Source organism: Oryza brachyantha, chromosome 5, assembly GCF_000231095.2.
Source record: "Oryza brachyantha chromosome 5, ObraRS2, whole genome shotgun sequence".
Lineage (NCBI taxonomy): Eukaryota > Viridiplantae > Streptophyta > Magnoliopsida > Poales > Poaceae > Oryza > Oryza brachyantha.
In genome coordinates, this window is record NC_023167.2 from 15428952 (window position 1) to 15443967 (window position 15016).

The following is a 15016-nucleotide window of genomic DNA, read 5'->3' on the forward strand; positions in this document are numbered from 1 at the left end:
CAATATTATCTACAAAACATATGCTACCTCCAAACTTTTTTATGATGTTATACATTAGCACATGGAGGGAGTACTACACAATTAATAACTGACCCTATCTGTCATACACACATATTTTGTATGATGTCATACATTAGCACATGGAGGGAGTACTACACAATCAATAACTGATTTTATCTGTCATACACACATTCTGTCTTGGAGTCTGTGATGCAACTTGCTATAAATCTATACATAGCCTCTTTTTTCTCCTCTCTTATTATCTTAAAATATGTTTATAGCTGGTTTACTCTAAGGGCGGGGCAGAGGGGCGGCCTCACCGAGCCCCAAAATTTTGGGCCCCCTGCCTAGGATTAGCGATGATGGGTCCATGACGATTGCCATAACTTATTCATTTATGTTTTTAGTTTTATAATTTTGTATGTATGAGTTCAACGCCACTATATTACAATTCTTTATGACTGGAAAGAAAATTCAGATACGATTGCTATTGCTCATCGTCAATGTTTTTGCATTTAGAAATATTAGAAAAAAATTTTGAAGGCTCTGCCAATATTGCTAGTTTTCTTATATAAATATTGATTTTTGATACCCTTTAAATATTAATCGGTAACATTAGGTATATAAGATTATTACTGTACGTTATATTTAGGGCCCGTTTTTAGTTTCGCCATGGCCACCAAAATCTTAGGACCGGACCTGGACGAAAGATACAGCGGCCAGCAGCTGCTTCCAATTGACGACGGCTGAATTGCAGTTTGGAGCACGTATACGTTTAATGCTGTCCTGAGCCTCCTGGGATTAATTGCAGAGAGGATCAGGAAAAGTTGCATCTTTTCTTCGTTGCCAACCCTGGCCGGCCATTTCTGTTAGGTCAGGTGCCTGTCGCAGAGCCACAGTGTCACGTACTTCTTGGTCCGAACAGCAGAGCTAGCACTATATAAGCTGCGTGCCATGAGCCATAATGGCCAACAAGAAACTACACATAAGCATATTGCTCGGAGCCACAGGCATCGCCGTCGCCGTCGCCGTCGCCGTCGTCTCCTGCATTTATCGCCGCACCGGCGGGCCACCGAGATCTCGCATAAGTAGCGGGGTATCTCGTTCGCAAGGCAAGCAAGGAGGCAGAGAGGAAAAATCCTCCTCGATCCACGCCAGCTATGCCTTCTCCTTCCTCAGCCCATTGGCTGAGCTTGGTCGGATGCGTCTGGCTCCAGACGATCAACGGCCCGAACGCCGACTTCCCCGTCTACTCGTCGCAGCTCAAGGAGGTGAAGGGCATCTCCCAGGTGCAGCTCAACTTCCTCGCCTTCGCCTCCGACGCCGGGAAGCTCTTCGGCTGGTTCGCCGGGGTTGCCGCTCTGTACCTGCCTCTGCGGCTCGTTGCCGTCGTCGGCGCGTCCTTTGGCCTCATCGGGTATGGCGTCCAGTTCCTCTTCTTGGAGAGGTCCGGACTCGAGTACTGGCACCTGTTCCTGCTCACCTCCCTCGCCGGCAACGGCATCTGCTGGATCAACACCGTCTGCTACCTCCTCTGCATCAAGAACTTCCCGTCGGACAGCCGCGTCGTGGTGAGCCTCGCCACGAGCTACCTCGGGCTGAGCGCCAAGTTCTACACCACCATGGCAGAGAAGATGCCGCGGGGCGCCACGGCGAGGTACTCCAAGGAGAAGGTATACCTCCTCCTCAATGCCGTCGTGCCGATGCTCGTCACCCTGGTGACGGCGCCGTCCCTCCGGGTGGTCGAGCTCACGAGCCACCGGCGGACCGACCCGGCGTTCCTCGCCATGTTCGCGGTCACCCTGGCCACAGGAGCCTGCGCCGTCGTGGGCAGCATCGGCTCCAAGTCCATCGGGCTCTCGACCAGCGAGCACATGATCAGCCTCTACATCCTGCTCGCCCTGCCGATACTGATCCCGGCGGCGCTCAAGGTGCGGGAGAGCATGGACAAGCTACGGGAGGCAAAGCGGGAGAACCGAGTGCACGACCTCGCCACCACCGTCGTGCCGGAGACGGCCGTGTCGGTGTTCGAGGTGGCCGAGGCGGAGAACAAGGAGGAGGACGCCGGAGAGAGCGGCTACCACGACGAGGTCGGCGGCGTCCGGCTGCTGCGGCGGCTCGACTTCTGGCTCTACTTCTTGAGCTACATGTTCAGTGGCACGCTTGGTCTGGTCTTCCTCAACAACCTGGGGCAGATCGCCGAGTCCCGTGGGCTCAGCGACCCGTCCACTCTCGTCTCCCTGTCGTCTTCGTTTGGATTCTTCGGCCGCCTCCTTCCCGCCTTCCTGGACTACTACACCGCAAAGTAAGCAAGCTCTGCACGCATGCATGCGCCGCCACTCTACCTGTTCGCCCGATCAAAATCACTCGTGTCGTGCGACTGACAGCTTGCTGTTTAAATACTATTGGAACCTTTGTTTATATGATTCGGGTTTGACTTGAGCAGGAGCGGCTACTCGCTGTCAAGGACGGCGTCCATGGCGTCGCTGATGGCGCCGATGGCCGGCGCATTCTTCCTGCTGCTGGACCCGAGGGACATGTTCCTGTACACCAGCACGGCGGTGGTAGGCACCTGCACGGGGGCCATCACCTCGGTGGCGGTGTCGGCGACGAGCGAGCTGTTCGGGAGGAAGAACTTCGGGGTGAACCACAACGTGGTGGTCGCCAACATCCCCGTCGGCTCGCTCTGCTTCGGCTACCTCGCCGCCTTCCTCTACCAGAAGGAGGCGCGCGGCGGCAACCGCTGCCTCGGCGCCGCCTGCTACCGCGACACCTTCCTCGTCTGGGGCTCCACGTGCGCCGTCGGAACGGCGCTGTGCACCGTGCTGTACACGCGGTCGCGCGGCTTCGCCGGGAGGCTGCCTAGCTCCGGCGAGGTCGACGCCGAGCGCTCGGGAGGGGCCAGCAACTAACTTAATTAGGTGACCAGAAGCTTCTGCCATAGAAGCTTAATAAACTAGGTGCCACGTAATTAAGTGGAGAAAAAAGTTTACAGCTAGTGATGAGTAGCATTTTCTTATCTTTTTTTTTTCCTCAGGGAAAATATTTTGTTTCATTAGTTTCTTTTCCTATACTTTCTTGAGTGATCCCTTCATGGATTGGGAAGCTCAAATTACGTGTACGTATATAGATATATATAATTAAAAAAGGAAAGGAGAACATGCAGCTCACTTTTAGTACCGGGATGTTGCAAATCACTGTGACTGGACAAAAGCTAGCGATAAATTATTTTTATCGACTTGGACGGTTTTAATATATTATTTGTGATTATCCAGCAAACTTTTAGTGGATGTACCACCAAAAAAGGCAACTTATACCCCTGACCTTTTTAGGGAAAACTTCTCTATTCTGTATAGGATAATATTGTCCATTTTAAGGTGTATTCAAGATTTAACGTATAAAATGCACCTATAAGTTGTTTTTCTTGTGGCCAATCGATTTTACTTGGAGAGAAACAGCTTCCGCTCTTTAGGCGTTTCTATAAAAGAAAGAAATTCCAGCATAATGGTTTGATGCGTAAGAAGCAGCTCTAAAGATGAAAATAAGCATGCTATGGTATAAATGATGCTAGTGTTTTACCACTGGTATCTATACGATTATAAAAATAATAATAAGATATATCACACACAAACATGTAAAATCGAATTTGACTTGTATAAGTTGTGTGTGTTTCTGTATGTGTGTGACTGTAAACATGTGTATAATACTTAGAGTTTAATTTATTCATTTTGTTACAATTTATATAGAGGTCGAATTTGGATTTTATGTTTTTAGAGTGATATATCATATATTAATATATCTTATCAATTTTTTTTATAACTATTTAGATGAGATAAAAAAGAGAGGATATGCTCTCGAGGAATTAAAAGCTATTTTCTATGTATGGGCGTATATCTAATGTAATTGGGAAAAGAAAGTGTAGTACATACCTTGTTGAAATGAGAAATTTTACCGTATTGGTTAGGTACCAATTTTTTCATTACAGATTTTGGTGCCTACTGGTTCTTAAGGTATTGAGAGTTATGAAATTTTACACAGAAAAATATGATAATTGCGGTAAACTCATTCTCTTGAAATGGATAAATACATGTGGATCAATTTGCAAATGTAGCACCCATCCGATATCATAAGGGCTAAGGAGGAAATGATACTTTAGACAACAAGAGGCATAATGCATTACATGATCATCTATTTGCCTGTCATAATTCATTTATTTTGGACGTCCAATTATCTTCAAGAGTTGTGCCCCGGTCACATCAGACCTCTCCTCTATAACCTAAAGTTGTCATGGCCCATGGAGATTGGAGAACTACTCTAAATACTCAAGCAGATATCCTCCCATTTCTTATACTAGTATGATTTTTAAATATTTATAATTTTTTTATAGGACTGATTAACATGTCATATGTTACTACACAAACATAATATCTTGACTTTCATAAGCTACTAAGAAAAGCTAATATGGATGTGAGTATGCACATACTACTCAAAGTTTACTTTGTTCATTTTATTATAACTTGAGGTTGAATTTAGATATGTATGTTTACTGAGTGATGTATATCACATATTAGTTTATCTTATAAAAAGTTCTAAATATTTTTATAATTATTTGGATAACACAAAAATGAGTGATTAGAATCAATTTCCCATGACCAGTCACCAATGAGTTTTCCTCTAGGTCTTCTATCTCCATCACTTCGTCTGTGAGACGGAGTATGTCTGACTGGAAGTTAAAAGACAATACATGCACTGTCTAGACAGAGATATCAAAACAGGTTAGTTCGGCTGATAAGTTAACTTATGCCCTGGCATGAAAAACGTAGTAATAGATTAGTACATGATTAATTAATTATTAATTATTAAAAAAATATAAAATAACTTAATATGATTTTTTTAAAACAACTTCTCTATAGAAATTTTTTTAAAAAATACACCGTTTAACCGTTCGAGAAACGTACGTGAGAAAAACGAGAGAGATAAGTTAACTTACCATGCCCCACGGAACGCAGCCTTAGTATGTATATATGGTCACATGACATATATCAATACATCATAGCATTGTGTGTTGAACACACACATCGCTTTTTTTTTCTAGATTTCCTCGTGTCAAGCGTTTAACTTATCTCTGCACTACAAATGTTACAGTAGTGAATAATTTTACAGTTCTTGAGAAGATACCAAGAGATACTAAAATTTTAGTAATATACCAAATTTTACATTAAAATTTTGATAACTTTCAATACTCAATCACCGTAAAACTGCTCTATACTAGTAGCTGATCGGGTTAAAGTTCAGTGGTTGGTCCAGAACGTACCCTCCCAATAGTAGAAGGGCAATCAATATGAACCATGGGAATGATCGAAGAACATACGGTCCAACAATAACCGAAAGGGCCGTCAATAATTCCATGTGCATCACGGTCACGGCAATGTGTCCTCCGAGCGATTACTCTGGTCTATTCTCCGAGACTAGTGTCAAAAATTTAAAACCAAAAGGCCACCTTGTTATGTCGTGGCCGTTGAAAGGGCCACTACTAATAGTTGCCGTCGTGATCAATGGTGATATAAAAGAAACGCTCCTCTCTTGTTCATATGCTATGCAGTTAATATTGACGAGACATCAACCGTTGACAGTTACACCATGGCCCACGCTTGAAAGGTCCAGTGGAAGAAAGAATGTGTCCGTTCGTTTTACCGGTTGAGCTGAACTCATCTCGCTCGTGCTACAGAGGCGTTCTTAAAATTTTTTCCAAAAACATCACATCGAATTTTTGGACATCTAAATAAAGCATTAAATATAGATGAACTAAAAAACTAATTGCACAGTTATGAGAGAAATCTTGAGACGAATCTTTTGAGCCTAATTGGTCCATGATTAGCCATAAGTGCTACAATAATCAACATGTGCTAATGACGGATTAATTAGACTCAAAAGATTCGTCTCGCGGTTTCCAGGCTAGCCGTGAAAATTCGTTTTTTCATTCGTGTCCAAAAACCCCTTCCGACATCCGATCAAACATTTGACGTGACACTTCTCCCAAAAATTTTCTCAATCTAAACACCCCCAAAATAACACAGACGGTTAGGGTTTTATTAATTGTTCGGTTTTTAATAGTATTATATCATTAAAATATATTTGATTAGATAAATAAAAACAAGTGCTTTTAATATAAAATTTCAATTCAAGATTTTATAGCCTAACACTTAAATGTTAAATCTAGGTGATCAATAGCAGTTGATTACATGCGTGAAAATGAAACGAATTACTCTCAGCGTATGTTTCATTTTAGTTTTATGATCCAAGTTTTATCCCATGAAACACCGTTCAACTCTATTATCATAAATTGACACTTTAATATTCTTATCTATGTGGCATGTTATTTAATGAGATAAAAATTATCATAAAACTCCTACTGAGAATGATCTTAGCGTATAATTAAGAAAGTTGGACTTATTTGAATATTTTAAAGAAACTTCTATAGGGAATTTTTCATTTTAAAAGTATATTTACGGAGAACGATGAAGTAGCTGATCAAATAGCCAGGTGCCCAGGTGGACTGATTCTCCTGCCCGGCTAGCCTTCTCTGATTCTCTGGGTCTTGGAAGAGAGGAACTACTCTTTACTCAATCCGAATCATTAACCGGCGTATTGAACCGCATAAGAAAGATCAATATATCTTTTCATATCATTAAAAACTAATATATAGAGTATATATATATTATTATTAATGCATGTCACATCTCTTATACACATTTAGTGTATTGAAGCTTGTGTTGTATATGACTATAAATTTATCGTCTATTTTTCTTTTATCTTATTTTTTCTCTCTTCTCCAAAAAACATAAATTTTTAGGTCACGTTTACGTTACTTATTGGACTCGCTCTTATGTACATTTCTGGAAGGGAAAAAAAATCAAGATTCATCTCTATGAATTTGTGATCATAAAACATCAAAGTTTACCGTTAATTGCACTTTGGCCCTAACCATTTTGGCATGTACTACTACTAGCTACGGAGCAGGAGAGAGACCTGAGTTAAAATGTGGAAACGATGTACTCTAGACGTGATACGTGTTCGGTTGGGATGATATATGGCCCGGAGTCCCGGACGACCGGTCAGATCCTCTGCTGTCCCTGCTGACAGAGAGTCCTCGTGGTGTACCGCTACATGCAAAAGTTCAGTCCCCTGCGAGCTCGATTCAGCAGCTTCAGCCTCTTTTCTGGTGAGCTGATCATTAGCCAGATCGGTCTATCCTTAATAAGTGTACCATCTGCATGATCAACCCATTTATTCATCTTCCATGTCTCCCCTAACCCCTCAATTGTAGCGAATACATGCATGCCGGCCGTCACTTCCAACTGGTGAAAACATAGTCGGATAAAACCTCAAAACTAATATATGTGTGTACTTTCACCACGCAACGCAATAAGAAAAAAAAAATATCGCACATCGTTAATTCGTTCGAACATTATATATATCCCCGATTGCATGGATGGCCTGGCCGGTTCAGCTGGGGCCAAACACACGTGAGACAATCGAGTGGAGGCCACGGCATTCCAATCCTGGCAGGATTTCCTCCCCTCCACGGAGCGACGGGAATCCAGAATTCCACGGCCCCACGGTGCAGTTGCAGAGGCGGACAGCGACGACGACGCCGACGAGTCGCCGATACCGGTCACATCAAGGTCCAAAAAGATGGCAGCCGTCGGTATGCATGCTGGGAAAGGGACGGCACGGCACGCAGACGAAGTGGGGGAAGCGTGACGACGGACGCATCCTGGCTCGTTGCTGCTGCTGTGAGCTGAGCTCTGAAGACGGATGGTACCTTCTGCTGTACTACGTGCCGACCTGCTCGGCCCGGTTTTTAGACGGCCACACAATTGCACATGACGCATCGATCTGGAATGTTTTGCATGCGATCGAGCAGAACGGGTCAAGCAAAGGAGAAAGTAACTGGCTAAAGTGCCGCTTTCAATTCTTTACGATTTGCTGTGCTACATGCTTGTGCTTTACTCTAATGTCTCTGTGCAACAGAAGACTATTAGTGGTAGTCACCTAGCAACGAAGCGTGCTTTAATAAATTCTTTGGTTTATTTTAGCCGGGCCCCTAGGGTAGTGGAGTTAACAAGTCAGGAACGTCATATCGCGAGATCGATCAGGTTCGTTCAAAGCAGGGGCACTATGCAGTGCAGTGCACAGCGATCTTTCTTAGGACGACCAAACAATGCCATTGGAGGAACCGAGAGGTAGCCGGCTCCTTTTAGCACCGCACCGCACGCACGCGTGATAGGAGGATGAAAGAGATGCTCATGATCACATATCACTAGCTCAAAGCAGAACAGAAAGCTAGCACCGTTGATCGGTCGGCCGTTCACACGCGCAAAAACGGTTCACACATCCCTTCGTCTCAATGCATCAGTTGCTCCACGGATAACGCAGCGGGCGCGGCCGAAAAGAATGTCGCGCATCCATGCACGGGTAACGGGTTGGGAAACGGGATCCTCCCCATCTAACTTTGAGCGACTGATATGTGGACCTCACACCTCGTAAACCAGCATGTCATTGACGGCGAGTTTGTGTTGGAGAAAGAGCCAAAACCGCGCCGTATGGTGCGCGCCGCGGGAGCGGGGCGGAGCTAGCTGGAAGCAAAACGCGACGTGCGCGTGAGGGCACCGCGGGCGACGCACCGGCCGCGCGGATGCAGGCCACTACGTACTGACCCACTCAACCAACCAGCCCGGCGCGGAAGCGACACGGGCGCGCTGATCGCTACGGCCGGCCGGAGAACGCGCTCGCTCGCTCGCTCGCAGTCGCACGCCTCGATCGCGCCGCGCGTGGTGGTGGGGAGGCTTGAAACCGAGCCCGGTAGATCGATCGATCCCGCGGTGCGGTGGACGCCCGCCGCCCCACGCGCCTGCGACCGCACGCCGCGCCTTGCCGTGCCACACTGCAAATGTGTATTGGATTCCTCCTAGTTTTCTACCGTACGTAGGGAACAAGGATGCGGTGGTAGAAACTTTCTCGTTGTGTTTCCGCCAAAACGATCGGAAAGCGAAGATTCTAACGAGCACAAAAACTACCATGCTGCATGTGCACTAGCAGGGGCATAATCATTTCCGGTTACGAGGAAAAGGTGTGACGCTGACAGTCCATTAACCGCCAACTGATCGCCACCAATATCGCAGGATTTTGCCGGTACACGCTTAGCACACTGACGAATGCGCGAGCGAGTGAGTGCCGGGGGTCTTAGCTAGTGGGGGCGTCACGGTGACGCGGCCGTGATGCCATAAACCATGGGGGATTTCACAAATCGCCGGGGGATCGATCAGTTTTCGGTATTCCACGTCTTAATTCTGGCTGCCTTCGCCGTGGTCCTCTTGTCCACGAGCGATACCAGCAAATTGCAGGTGCGCGATACAAATCCGATCGAGACATGAATGTCATGCACGCACGCATGCACCTGACCGGAACACTTCTGGAGCTACGCTAGCTGCAGAGAGAGATAGAGAGAGCTCATATCTCGCTCTCGTATAGCTAGCGTTTTGCGGATACTATTTGATATTTTTTTGGAAGGAAGGGGCGAGGATAGCGTCGTGTGCATCACGCTGATGCAGGCAGTGATGCAATGCTGCGTAATTTGATCATCGATACATCATACATGCGCGTGATTACATTGTCGCCCTCTGTGATAACAGCTTTTTTAATCTGGCTTTGTCAAAGTGGCTTTTGATCTGCTCAGTAGGAGTAACCTTTTTTGCCCGTTTTTATCGTCATGGAGTATACCGGATCAATTAGAGACATTTCTAATTTCTGCTACCTCCGTTATAAATTTAGTATAAATATAAAAAATAACAAATTGTGCTTAAAGTTTTTTATAATAAAGTAAGTCACAAACAAAATAAATAATATTTTTATAACTTTTAAACAAGACAAATGATCAAATATTATAAATAAAAAAATCAAATAAGCAGAGGGAGTATACTAGAGACGCATCGTCAGAAAATGGTATAGAAAGAGCTACTCGTACTAGCTATTAGTAGGTCTGGTTGGCTATATACCATGAACTTTAATTAGCAAAAAGGCAGGCATTTGCAGTAGGGAAGGCGAGCAAGAGGATATGCGTATGCGAATGGATGATGTGATGTGATGCGCTTCTGATGAGGCGATCCAACGCCGAGCATGAGCCGACCTGGGATTTTTTGATGGTGGTCGCCCGCATTCGGGTGCGCGCGCGCGACGTGTCGGGGACGGCCTCGGAGAGAGCCGGGACATCATTTGTGCTGCTGCGCAGCACATGAATGCGTACGTGGTGCGCCGTGCCGGCCCGATCGGCGGCAGATCATGGGAGGAGATGATCCCTTGCTGCGGTTGTGCGTGCGCCGGGGGCAGAGGGGAGGGGAGGAGTGTGGCCGCTAACTTGTGTTTCGTGCCGCTGAGCGTGAGCTGGATCGTGATCGTGAGGCTGCGGTATTTGGATTCAGAAATGGAGCGTAGCTTACCGTTACCTGAATAACATCTAATGTCTTAGGTTTAAATTTTCGTAGGAGTATAAATTTTAGATTAGATATTTAAGAGGTCAAGTTCTCTACTTGAGCTAAGTTTCCAGAGTAAAAAAAATTACTATGCGTACGACTCAACCATCTAACTTACGTACGACCTAATTGATCGATCAACGGCTACAGTGTCACTCGCATAACCCTATTTGTCCAATCAATGGTGGTAGTATTTCAATCGTATCCAGGTAGTACAGTTGTGTCGTACGTATATAAGGACTATTAAAAACAACGGCTGCATATATCCAGTTAAACATAGAGACCGGATAGAAATACTCTTATAAAAAAAAAAGAAGGAATGAAGCGTAGGCTGCGGGCTCTTGTCCGGCACGCGAGGCTGCACGCTGCCACGCTTGCGTCGACCACGTCGTTGGGCTGGGCACCAATCGGGGCATGATCGCATAATATAGGCCTTCTTGGGACTCAGTATCAGGCGTCGTTGGGCTGGTCATTTTTCCTTTTCACCTAAATCGAGGCCCAGTATCAGCCCGTTATAGGTTCGGGCCAGTTAGTGTATTGTTGTGTTTTTGGACTGTTATTTTTCTTTTACTTGCTTGCCTTGCCCAATTGGGTCATCTTTTTAAGTCTCGACGCAAATTGTCTACCCATTTATCTCAGGAAAGGTTCATTTTGCATCCTCCAACTATGCCCCAGTTCGATTTTCATACTTCAAGCATAAAACCAAGTATAACATCTTTTTAAACTTTTAATTCTAAATTTGGATTTCTCTAAACTGTATTTACACATGGACTCTTTTTTATTATTTTTCTTTATTTTTAATTCCAAATGTACTCTTTTTTATTATTTTTCTTTATTTTTAATTCCAAAATTGTATTTCTAATCAGATTCTTTTTTACCGGAATATTAAATTTAGATGTTTTTAAATTGTATTTATAGATGGACTCCGAAATTTGGAATTTTCTAAACGGTATTTTACACATTGACCCTTTTTATGATTTTTTTATTTAATTTCGAAATAGTATTTTTTAATCAGATTATTTTTTTTGTTTTTCGATTAATATGATATTTTTTTAGCCTATGAGAGTGAATATGATGGTTTTTCTGTTACTTTATATATATATATATATATATATATATATATATATATATATATATAATAGATTTAAATTTAAAGTTGGTTTTTTTGTTATATTTTATTTTTAGCATTTATCTTTATATCATAAAGAGAATTATATAAAAGTTTTACTCATATATTATTTTTTTAGTTATTAATAAGTAGTTTCGTTTATTGCTTATTACAGGCATGCTAGTAAGTAGTAACTCCGCAAATCATCTCCCTCCATTCTCGGTCACACGTCTGAACTCTGAAGTTCTGTTTTTTCTTTAATTATCCTAAAGCCATGATATAAGGATCTGAACATTAAGCTGGAGCCTAGACCTGCGAGTTTTAGAGTATAAAATTTATCGAGGATCTCTTAGGCCAATCTCAATGAATGTTTTATGTAGGTGTCATGTACATTAATTAGATGACACATTATCACAAAAGAGAATATTTGTATGAAACTATAAGAAGAGAAAATGAATTAGTTTCATGGCCATAAAATCTTTAGCTTTGCAAATCGTGTACTGAGTTATTCCCAAGAGAAGGCAGTAAGAGTGCTGTAAGAGCACCATTGTACTCCTCTGTTTGCTGGATGCTGCCAGAGGAACTAAAGTCAGCTCAGGAAACCGGCCAGAATCTCCGGTCGTCGCCTGCGCACAAAATGTAGGCATGATCAGCTTGAGCTCGATCTGGGAACGTGACCATGCAAGTGGTTGGTGCCTTGCTCGCAGTGCAGCAACGAACCGATCTTTCCGTAATTCCATCCCATCATCGCTCACACGATCCAATGCCCCGTTTAATGCAGCTTGCATCGGGATGTACAAAGGTACCCCTCCAATTCATCTGTAACCAATCTAATAGCTAATTCATATAATAGTTATCTATAAAACATCAATACATGGTCTCACATGTCATATACACATTTTGTCTTGAAGTCCATGTACAGTTGGCTATAAATTAGTAGCCCAACTATTTTCTCTCTCTCCTCTTATCTCTTTAAAATATAATTATAGCTGGCTTATAGCCTGCTATTGTACATGCTCTAATGTGCGCGCGAGGCACGCTCAACATCAGGCCATCAACGCGAGCCTGCGCTAGCTGATTAGGTCAGGCAGTCGTATATAGACATATCCCCGGATTATTCTTTACCTATCGCTATACTCATACTCACGTCATTTAGGTAGATTATGGGCAAAGAATAGTTTATCCATTGAAATTTTAGGTGTGGAAAGTGTATTAACCATTTTACCCGTTTTATACATCTCATCTAATTTTGTATGAACTTGGATCTGAAATTTTTTAAACTGATTACAATCATATTATTAAAATTATCAAATTTGAATGAAATTTAGTAGGATGATTTATTATGTTCAATAGTAATTTTGTGCAATTTTTGATCAATTTCTATATATGGGACCCGCATATGTCTCTTCCATTAGCTATGTATACCTGTTGGGTAATACCCATTTAGGTTGAATATGGATATTTTTTTAAAAAAATGAGTGTGGTTAAAATTAGATATGGATACAGATTACACGATACAATGGCCAGGTCTAGACATAACAATCACGCCATCCTACTATGGAGGCCTTGGACTATGAGTACGCGCTAAAACATATACTCTAACTTACTGCTCTCACGCTGGCCGACACGCGAACCACACAAATATATTCAGCACTGGCAGGCGGGTACGTACAGGAGCGTGGACTCCCTTGGCAGCCGCAGGGAATGTGGTCACGACTTACGACTCGCGAGTAAAGGCGACGACGACGTACGTGGTCGTGACCGCCGGTGGACCAGCGCGCCAGAGAGGCCGCGAGGGTGAGCAGGGGCGCGAGGGCATCTGCGATTCGTACATACCATACGCCTCGGCGTCGGAGCAGCTAGATCTGTGTTCCTAATGGCTCTGCCTTACGTACCGCGTACCTGCGTGCGTTTCTCTTCTTGCTGCCGGCCATTGATCATCGCTAGCTCATCAGCGAAGAGCCCGCGTCGAATCAGGGGTACAGTAGCTAATTAGCTATTGATTCTAGGAGCGGTACACGACAAGGACCGTATGTCCGGATAGGTAGTGGCGCCGTTAACCGCGTTGAAGTTACTACTGCTGCTCTCCGGCTGTTGCAGTGTTGCCCCACTGATGTCGGGTGGCCCAGTAACGGTGGAAATTGTTTGATCCAGCCCTGGTTTATCCACCTGAAAACAGTGGCGTATTCGGGATGATCTATTTGATGGTCCAACTTACGTAACTTTTTAATTATCACAAATATAACATATAATAGAAATATAAAAATAATTAAATGTGTATTTTACATGTGTTAATAAATAATAGTTCTTATATTTATTATATATATTCACTAAGTCGGAAATTTTTTGGGCCACCCTCAGTCTCCGCCCCTGCCTGAAAATACTCATAATATGTTTTAATAGTATGGTGTTTCTAGAATTTAAATGGGTCAAATGATTTTAGCCTTAAGAACCTCTGATCCATGGATAGATCCTTTCTACTGTATCTATTTTGTTCATACACATTTAGTATTTATAAACTCGGATCTAAAATTTTTAAAACCGCGTTCATACTAAAAATTTATCAACTTTGATTAAAATTTAGTGAGATAATTTATTATATAGAAGAACAACTTTTACAAATTTTGATCCATTTCTATGCGTGGGACCACCATATATTTATTATTTTACTAATTAGGTTATCCATTTAGTTATCTATGGATAACCTATCTAGAAAATGAGTCAGTGTGATTTGACCCTATTATACCGTACAATCATGAACTCAATAAAAATATTTAGGTTGATCCCTATACTAACCATTCCCGTCCCTCGGCCAAGTACGTAGCTAGCTAGTATATCATTTGCTTATTGATTTATTTTTTTTATCAATAGAAGTCATAATTAAAATTTTTGAAACTTAATTTCAAGTTAATTTTAGGATTTTTATTTTAGTGTATTTTTTAACATTGACTTTTAAACCATAAATAATAAAGAAATAGTTTGTCTATCAATTATTTTGTTTTCTTCATTTATTTTCTATGTCTTTATCACGCTTATCAACTGATGAAATATGTATAGAAGAGATCAAAATGAAAACTTACGTACCCCTCTGATAGAAAATTTTCTATGTTTGATGCCGCTAACTCTTAATTATATGTTTGGTCATTCAGCTCATTCAAATTTTTGAGTAAGTACGCAAAAAGATAAGTCATGCTTAATGTTTATCTAATAATAAAATAAATTATAAAATACAATGACATCAGACTAAAAAAACCGGAGAGAATAATATAAAAGGGACAATGAAATATTTAAAGACGCACAAGCAAATTTCTCTTATTTGTAGTTTTTTTTTGAACGTGCCATTATTTATGCAGTGATGTGATTCGCTCGCTCTACA

The 15016-nt window shown here is 42.7% G+C and overlaps 1 protein-coding gene across 1 annotated transcript; it reads left to right on the plus strand.

Moving 5' to 3' along the window:
* The first annotated feature begins 976 nt into the window (after positions 1–976).
* LOC102721083 (protein NUCLEAR FUSION DEFECTIVE 4-like) lies at positions 977–3292 on the plus strand. Its single transcript, XM_040524177.1, has 2 exons — positions 977–2305; positions 2447–3292. Exons 1-2 carry the CDS (start codon positions 1161–1163, stop codon positions 2910–2912), a joined length of 1611 nt encoding a protein of 536 aa, XP_040380111.1. The 5' UTR covers positions 977–1160; the 3' UTR covers positions 2913–3292.
* The last annotated feature ends 11724 nt before the right edge of the window (positions 3293–15016 follow it).

Bases quoted from the DNA above. Each gene is read 5' to 3' on its own strand.
- LOC102721083 (XM_040524177.1), top strand. From the start codon at position 1,161: ATGCCTTCTCCTTCCTCAGCCCATTGGCTGAGCTTGGTCGGATGCGTC. The intron at 2,306-2,446 runs GTAAGCAAGCTC...TGACTTGAGCAG, and splicing joins CTGGACTACTACACCGCAAA to GAGCGGCTACTCGCTGTCAA.